Below are 9,174 nucleotides of genomic sequence, written 5' to 3' on the forward strand. Positions count from 1 at the left end.
TTATCGAGTCCATACTTACAGTTCCTAGTAGCAAAAGTCGCCACTTTAATCCACCACCTTCTTATAACTTTGCATTATGCCCGACGTAATAGGGTGAAATAGGGTAAATGCCGGAATAAATTCTGTTTAGATCCTCTTATAAAAATTTTCCATTACCTTAAAAGCTCGTCGGAAGATTTCCAGACTATTGCCGGCGAAATTTCGTCAGGCTTATACTTTTTTCGCTTTGGTTATTTTCTATAAAGGGTTTTTGTTTCTCGATAAGAAAAAAAACAGCAATGATGTGGAACGAAAATAATCAGACACAGTTGAGCTCGTTGCTGAATTTGATCAAAGAAGGAATCAGTGATTCTGGCAACTGCTGAGGCTTTGAGAGCAGCCTGTGTAGCAAGTTGGGAAAATATAAAAAAGTCGTCGAATCGAAACGGTTTGAAGCTGCCTGAAGCGCTGCTGAAACTTTTTTAAAAGCTTCTCAAGGAATGCTGTTGCATATGTTGGTAGACCATGTGCCTTTTTGCAAAATAAACTTTGGTGCTTGGAAACCGAGATCAAAAAATTCATTGAAAATCTCACAAAGGGAAAATAAATTGATTACTTTCCATTCACTTTCAAGTCGTCCCTTCGGGTTGATTTAGATTGATTGATGGAAATAGCCCCCAGAATCTTGGAAAGACACATTCCTTCAACAATTCGTGATTATTTCATAAATTGCCTGCGGAAAAAGTGCGGTCAACATTAAGACACCCCAAACGGTCCGTTGTTACACATGCAAAATTGCAAAATATCCTGGATCTATCCACCCCTCGTTGTTAGAATGGGATTTTCATCCAGACGTCAATCACAATTCCTATTGGACACCTGACACGATGTTTTATGTATGTTTACGGGGCCATAATAGATTACTTGATTGGATTATGACCCTTATATCTTTTCCAGCCTAAATAAATCATATCGCGAGCGTGATAGATTTATGCCGCGGTCAAAAGACATCGATCCAGGATCCAGGATGGGCCACCATATTTCAACTTCCACGCGTACCTCGTTAGATTGTGTACGGAGCAATTACGAATGACAGGATAAAAAATTGTGTTGCTGTTTTATCGGGCTGTAGTTTAGGTTTGCATCTGGAATCCGGGGGTGGAAAAAACATGGCCTGTGATTTGCCTGGCGGCTGTTCAAATTGGATCGATGTTTCATCCGATGAAGACAACTGGCTGTTTTACCAGACTTTCAAATATACCACCAAAACGTTTTAGCATTCATGTGTTGGATAGGCAAACGCTCAACGCGAAAGTGATATACAGAACGTGTTAAATGCAGAGAAAATGTAAAAATGTAAAAAATTATTGTAATAGACAGGAAAAAATTACTCTAATCAGCGAAGGAACGTTAAGAACTCTGAGTTAGAATCTGCAAAACAAGTCAGAATTTTGTCAAACTTTTGGGGTGTAGTGGTATGTAATAGTTCAGTTTTCAAATTTAGCTGAAGAAGAAGTTATCAGAATTCTTCTTCTAAAGGAGTTATTGGATTGAAATACAAGGTCTATTATGCAAATTTTTGTTATAAATCTTAGACCAAACATGCAGACACCATAAATGTAGGCAGTACGTCTGGGACTCATTATATAATCTGTTGTTTTTAAACCATTGTAACATTTGTTAGGGTTTTTATTTTTTTGCAGATCTCCGTTAAATGTTGCCCACAATAGTTGAGCTGGATTTGAGATTTACATTTTAGTGGTGAGTTTCACTTTTATTATACCATTTTTCGGTTACTTCTTATTATACATCGTGAACTCTAAAACAAATATTGTGTGACATCCAACAAAAATTAACATGAGACAATATCAATGTCTAGTTCTTGGCTGTTGTTATTTTTAGATATGACGATTCCGCCACAAATGCATGAAAAAATATGTTTGAAGGAAATGGATGCTCAACCTTTGGTTCTTGCATACCTACAAAGGATTGAGGACTCGTCCGCAACGTTTTAGAAACAAAAAATATTAAGAAACCTTTGTCATTGATAAAATAAGATATTATTTTATTTCATTTTTCTTTTTCTTCTTTCTTTCTCGATTTATTTCTTTCTTATGTATTTCATTCAGAAAAATTATTTCAGGCGCCTACTCTATCCTCCTACATGTGCTTAATTTCCTCACAATTTCAGTCGAAGACACGTTGATTAAATTGACTCGACTTAGAAAACATTAAATAGCGGTAATTTCAAAAACAGAAAATTCCGCAAAACGACAATAACATATTCTTGAAAATTCAAAACAAAAAAGTCCTAATCAAAAATTTAATTAATTCAATATGATGAATCTCCCACTATCCCATTGCCGATTGTCATTAAATGTTTCTAAGCTTCTTTCAGACAATTGGTTCTCACGAAACTTGCGCCATTTCGTAATCTATGGAACAAATAATGCTGTATAAATCATGGAAGTTTCATTTTCCAATCGTTAGCGAGAATTATCGACAAGAACAATGCAGCCTCGATAGTTTCCAAGCAAATAAATAGCAGATTTTCTGAGCAAACGAACATCTGAAAGCCGAAACGGCTGTAAGGATTGCATTTATTGCAGTCGGTTTTTTTGGATGTTGCAGAATGATTTAATTAGAAATGAGTAGAATTTTATTGACGGACAAACTAGAGCACGTGGGGGCATTTTAAAGACTAAAAACAAATGGTTCGACTGAAGACTCTGCGGCATTTTCTATATGTATGTGATTCTTTACGCTCAAGTGGCGCGTGATGGTTAATTATCAAGTGGCGTGAAATAAAGGCTGAAATCGATCAAGGTTGATTCACCCAACAAAAATAAAACGCAATTTCCTAAAGCTTCGAACAAAGCATTTAGTCAGAATCCAAAGTCAGGTTTAGGGTCATATAAGCTTGAAAAATTTAGCGTTCCTAGCAATAAGAGAATTGCATACATTTGTTCCAACCTGATCATTTGTCAATTTATTCTGTCGCCTAATTTGCATACACTTCTTTGCAGCACTGTAATACAATATTAGTTTCCTTATAAAGGCAAAGTAACACGAAAATGAATTATGTAGAAATGCTATTAGCTCTTACATATTTTCATAATAAAAGTTCATTATTTATTGCCCAGTTGCACGGCCGTCCAATTACTCATGCTGACAATCGACAAATCTAACATGCTTTATTCATCAGGACAATTACCTAATTTTTGGAAAGAAAACCCAACAGTACAACATGTAAAATGAGGAAATATGCTTATTTTTATTCATGAGGTAGGCGTGCTGCCCAATTAACCAAAGAGGGGATGCGCGCCGTCCAATTAATTACCTCAAAACTTAAACTGCGACCAATAGAATCAACAAGCAAACAGCGGGTCGTCTGTTTTAAGCCAGGTTTACAATTAAATCCGATGATTTATGCAGCAACCAGTATTTATATCAGCTACAGCGAGAATCGTATACATTCCATGGACGGTATGAATATTAATATGGATAATTTATGAGCATATGTAGCCTTGTTGTACTGTTGGAGTTGTTTTAATCAATTGCTTTCAAGGATCTTCGTTGTTATTTTCAATTTTACTCAGGCTTATAAATTGCCTACTTTATTCGGTTTTTGTTCGGGGAAATATTTCCCGACCGATAGAGACAAAATCCCCTAGAAGCTCGCAACTGGGAGAATGCTCAAACCCTTATAAAACCTCCCATTTGAGGCCCTAAACTAATTTCAAACCGACTGTTTGCTGAACGGAAATTTAATCAGTCACCAAATCAATAGCTCTTCATGTATGCATAATCAGAATGTAATCAACATTCCGGAAATCAACTAAATTAATTTTACCAAATGCCTATGTCCAGTACAAAGGCCTACATCATTTTCAATAAATTAAACTAGACAAAAATTTCATTGTGAAAACACTCAGATGTTTGGGGATGATCGAGCAATTAAGCCACAATCAGTTCTGGCAAACTTCCCTGTCACATCTGAGTGGAAGTTAACAGCCCCTGAAGAATTAATGCACCGCCAAAAAAAACTTTTAATTCGCCTTTCGTGCAAAAAATAATTTATCAAATTCACTCTGCTACCTGCCAATCATTAGTAGCCGGGCAGGTTAATCGATTTTGCTCCTTCTAAACGATCGGAAAAAAGTTCCCGAAGGAGAAAATTAAATTTGGAAATTAGCCACACGACTGGCAAAAGACGATTAAGTGAAAAATAAGAAAAAGTTCCTTAGGTGTTCAAAGTGCCTTTTCGGAAAAAGTAATTTAAGTTTAATGTAAACGAGGCAGCTATCAATTATGCGGCGGTAGGAAATTGATATTTGGCAGATCGCTGGAAAGGTCGCGAATTTCGATAAGATGGGAAATGAAACCCGGAAATACAAAAGGTCGCATTTTCTTCAGAACATATTTAATTGTCGCTGCCAAATTGGCAATGGTCATAATTGATCTAACATGAGAACTGCATAACGCAAGTAATTAAAGAGCTGAGTCATAAAGTAGCTTTTCTGACCTTTTTTCGCATGGGCCGACTTTTTAATAAGCATCAATTGATGACTAACGGAGTTCGTTAACAGGAGGTAAAGGAAGCCTCTGAGGTTAATTGGTTTATTATCGCTTGTCTGCAGCTTAACTTTTTAATGGGACATTTGATCTCAGATTTAATGGGGCACAAATTTTGATTTGGGCGTGCCACAGCTGTTGGTCGACATTAATGAAATAAAAAAATTGATTTTTTATTTTCTACCGCCTAGAATATGCAAACTGAATTTAAATAGATATTCACTGAATGAACCAATGGGATTTAAATGAAAAGAAGCAGCAAAACAGGCTGTAGCTTTTTAAAATCGTCGCTTAGAGCAAACACCAAGAACATTTATGCCAATTAACAAAGGAACTTTTAAATTTCTCCATAAACAAGCTGTGTTAACGCAGAAAACTTCAAATTTTGCTTCACTAATGCCCCATCAGAAAGTTGTCTATTTTGGAATTAAACATCCGTAGGTGCTTAACAGTAGTCGAACCCTCGTTTCACTCTGACCTTTCAGGAACATTTAAGTGTTGTTTTCTTCTCATTTCCAGTTCGAATAACAGAAACCTAGTAAAAAACCCATGTTTTTACGAGGGGGTTAAAGCAACTGAAATAAGGAGAAAAGGAAATGTGTTTGCTAAATAAGTTTTCTGGAATTTCTCAATCAAGTGATATTTTGATCAAATTTTCGACGACAGAAAAAAATTGCTTTAGGCGCGATGTGAATGATTTTTTTGGGAGTTTTGGCAATGTTTCGCTCCTTCGCTATCATAAATTCCAAAAATTTCCGCTCCGCACCATTGCAAATTCGCCGTGGTACGTAACAAATCATGACATACAGAAGGATTTGCAAGTAAAAAACAGTGAAAAAGTAAATAAAATCGCATAGTGAGAAATATAAAAATAGAATAAGTAACCAGTTAAGCAAGCTGGCTACGAATCTCCTTGTAAATAACCAAATTCAACGTACACTAAAACGATATCATCGGTGGGATCTTTAAGATAGATTTGTGTAAATTCCATCGGGTAAATTTTCCATTATAATGTAAATTGTTATAAGAAATGATTTATAGAGGCTAAGTAATTTAAATCCAAACCATTTACTAAATATTAGTCTATGAAGGCTTTCACGGCCGGTCAAATCACATATAGAAATGGTTTTCGGGCTTCAAAGCCGTGGTCCATGGGACTGTTTTCCTGACGTTTCGTCCACAACTGCGGTGGACATTATCAAAGGCGACTGGAAAACCTTCGTAAGAAGAAAGCGCATCTCCTGAGTTTACTGGCTTTTTTCTGCGTTGCCGTGAAACGAAAAAAATTCTATGGATTGCGGAAGTTTGAAGTCGCTGCTTGCTTGTTTGCTTAGTTTGGAAAGTATGAAGTTTTCAGACAGAAAATGCAATTGTACTGGAGCGTTATCTTTTCCCAACATTTACCAAATCTTCAAAAATCAGGTTTAACTTCGATTTAAATGAAATTTTAAAGATTTTTTGCGAAAGTGTGTCCTATACACTGCGAAATCGCCAATATCTACTTGCTTTCGGTGTAAATAAGGATTTTCTCAAGCAGATGACGCAATTTGTCTTGAAAGTTTATTTCAAACCCAACTTTTCAAAGTCGGCAAAAATCAGGCTGTCTTCCAACTTCAATGATAATGATATTTACGCTCAAGTGTTCTCTATAGATTATGAAAGCTTCAAGTGGCTACTTGTGTTATATTGGAAAACACGAATTTTTGAATGAGAAGATGCAATTGTGTTAGAACGTTAATTTTTGTCCTACATTTACTAAGCCGGCACAAATCAGGTTTTACTGTGATTTAAATTAAATTTTCAGAAGTTTTTTACCAAAGTTTATCCAATTGATTATGAAAGTTTCTAGTCACTACTTGACTTGAACAAAAAAATATTGATTTTTCGAACCGATAATGCAATTGTGCGGAACGTTTATTTCTGGCCCATTTTACATAGTCGGAGAAAATCAGGTTTATTTGCCATTTGAATGAAATTTTCAAAGAGTTTACGCTCAAAGGTTTCCTATCGAATGTGAAAGGTTCAACACGCTACTCCTTTCACCTTGGAAAGTGTGACTTTTTCAGGCAGAAAAAGTAATTATGCTGGATAAAATTTTTGTTCAACTTTTACCCTGTCCGAAAACTCAAGTGTCTTCTATCCGTTGGGCACGATCCAAGCAGCTACTTTATTTATATTAGGAATTAGGATTTTTTTAAGCAGGAGACGCAATCGTAGCAGTGGGTCAGTGGGATAGCCCAAGCACGATGGCAGAACATACATCAATAATTCGAACATTCCACATATTATTAACGTCCAGTAAATAACAAGGCATAATGAACAATAAGCAACTGGATATTTTATAAAGAGAAAATCGGTTCTTGAATAATATATATTTCAATTTTCCAAATTACACGTTTGCGCCTTTGCTGTACAGTTTAAAAATTTACAATTTCAAGGAAAATCGATTATTGGTATCTAATTTGCTTCCAAACTTGTTCTAATTTATGGGGTTTATTCAAAATTATCAGCAGTTTTTATTTTTTAATCATTCTTCAACTGATTTGTTTATGAAAATGAAATTAGTAGTTTTATTTCTGCAAGAGTGGTGTTGCGATAATAAGGATATTGATATGTATGCTTGTCAAAAAAGAATAAATATGTGTCCAACATTCAATCATCAATTAAAATTTAAAAAATACACGTTTGACAAAGAACCTTCTGAGCAAACAGCAAGCAGATCGTTTCATTAAAGTATGTGCAAAAAATGAAATGTAAGATATTTTTATTGGCACCGACTGTTTAAAATATTTTACTAAATTTGAAAAATTGCATTCATGGATTTTATAAGCTAAAAATGTCTACAAGTGTAAAGCAACATTATTGCATGATTTGCGATTTACGATTGTGCAAATATTCCGAGTTTCAGAGCAAATTATTTTGATGAAACAAATTTTCTCTTCAGTCTTTTTAGAAGGGCGACACCAATTTCTGATCACATTATATATTGAAATTCTGATCGAATTACACAGCGGGCAAGTTCCTTTGACAAAATAAGGGATTTAGTTATCTAAAATCTAAATGGTAAACTTTTTTAACTAGTTAAGTAACTTGCTGGTTTAACTGATTTATTTGTCGTGCCAAAATCTACTTCACCCCTTAATAAAGTGTGTGTCATACAATTCAAATTATGAGGCCAATTGGAGTAAAGCATTTTAAGTCCCAGAAAGTTAATTTTAAATAATCAGAAGATTATTTAGTGACTCAAAACTATTACCTTCATAAAACCGCCCCGCCCACAACGCTCAAAGTTCTCTTTATAAATTTTTGAAACACTTTCGTTTTCAAAAATGCAATCCCTTTTGCATTCAGCTGAATATATTCCCAATGTATAAAGAAACCCTTAAAATCGAATAGAACGCAGTAGCTTTCTGATAGAGATTCCTTTCAAAGTGCTATAACACCAAATAAAAAAATCGCAACTGAATTAAGAAAATTTCGTATAGTTGAGCAATATGTAAGTGTTGGCAAACCTGTATTGAGGGCCGTAGCTGCTCCAAAGAGCCAGAGAAAAATGCCGGGAAAATTCATGACTCCAAACATAAATCCTCTAGTTACACATCACTGAAAACAACTCCACTGTAACGCACGGAAAATTGAGCCACTGTATCCACACTTTTAGCCGTTCCAGCTGAAAGTTCGGAAGTTGGAAAAAAAACGCGAATTGGTGCGTGGCTTACCGCTCCATTCAGTTGGAGATTCGAATTGTTATCAATGACATAAAGAGCCGCGGTGAGTTGAGAGCGTCTTCACGCTTGGATCATGATGAAAAGTGGGCGGGTCCGCACAACTCCGCCGATTGCAGGGCCCGAAACTCCGTGAAAAACTCGCGATCCGGCTGAGTTGGGCTCCGGGAGTTGGATAATTTCAGACCGAAAGCTCGCACAGAACTGAGTGAGATTCAAACGGGGCAAACAACAGCGTTGGCGCGGGGGCCCCACTACCTGCAGCAGGATGCCGCGCTTTTAAAGTTTCCTTCTTGCAGATCCTTCTTTTGACAACAGTGCCATTAATGTCGACACAAAGGGTTGAAAATGATAATTGCCACTGATTGTCAGCGACCGGCGTTTTGAATTTGCCCGATTTGTAGATGAAGATGTTTGAGTTCTATCGTGATTTTTAACGGCAATTTTTTGTCATCTGGATCAGTTAGGGTAATTCCGGGAGAGATGAACCACCGCCTGAGATGGACCAGTCGGGTATTTTCGACTCTACATGGTATAGGAAGAATATTTCAACGCTACCCCGTCAACAAACCACTACCAGTTGCACTCCGATAGTAGCTTTGTGTGTAGTTAATTTTCGGGAGTGGCTTTATTAGTTTCTGCATTTACACATGGTAGAAATTTGTTTAACGGTATTTTGAAGGTGCGATTCTAACTAAAAGACAGTTTTCAAATTCGATTTGTATTTAAAAATGCATTGAATGGTATCCACTCTGGACAACGTAAATGATGTAAAAGCCGATTAATACATAGATTTTTTGTTTTGGGTGGTCCGTCTATCCCTGAAATTTGGGATAGATGGACCAGAGTAAATCGGGACAGTTGAACCGGTTTTTATTTTTCTGTTTTATACAAT

At 36.1% G+C, this 9,174-nt stretch overlaps 1 protein-coding gene across 1 annotated transcript in view; it reads right to left on the minus strand.

The window, feature by feature from the left end:
- Window positions 1-8,566, minus strand: part of LOC109540556 (nephrin) — a 165,337-nt gene extending 156,771 nt beyond the window's left edge. The window contains exon 1 of the mRNA XM_019908985.2: window positions 8,067-8,566. Coding sequence (XP_019764544.2) covers window positions 8,067-8,136 — 70 coding nt within the window. The 5' untranslated portion in view covers window positions 8,137-8,566. The remainder of the gene's footprint in view (window positions 1-8,066) is intronic.
- Window positions 8,567-9,174: the final 608 nt, after the last annotated feature.

Source organism: Dendroctonus ponderosae, unplaced genomic scaffold, assembly GCF_020466585.1.
Source record: "Dendroctonus ponderosae isolate FM_Combo_2020 unplaced genomic scaffold, Dpon_F_20191213v2 Dpon_F_20191213_6, whole genome shotgun sequence".
NCBI lineage: Eukaryota > Metazoa > Arthropoda > Insecta > Coleoptera > Curculionidae > Dendroctonus > Dendroctonus ponderosae.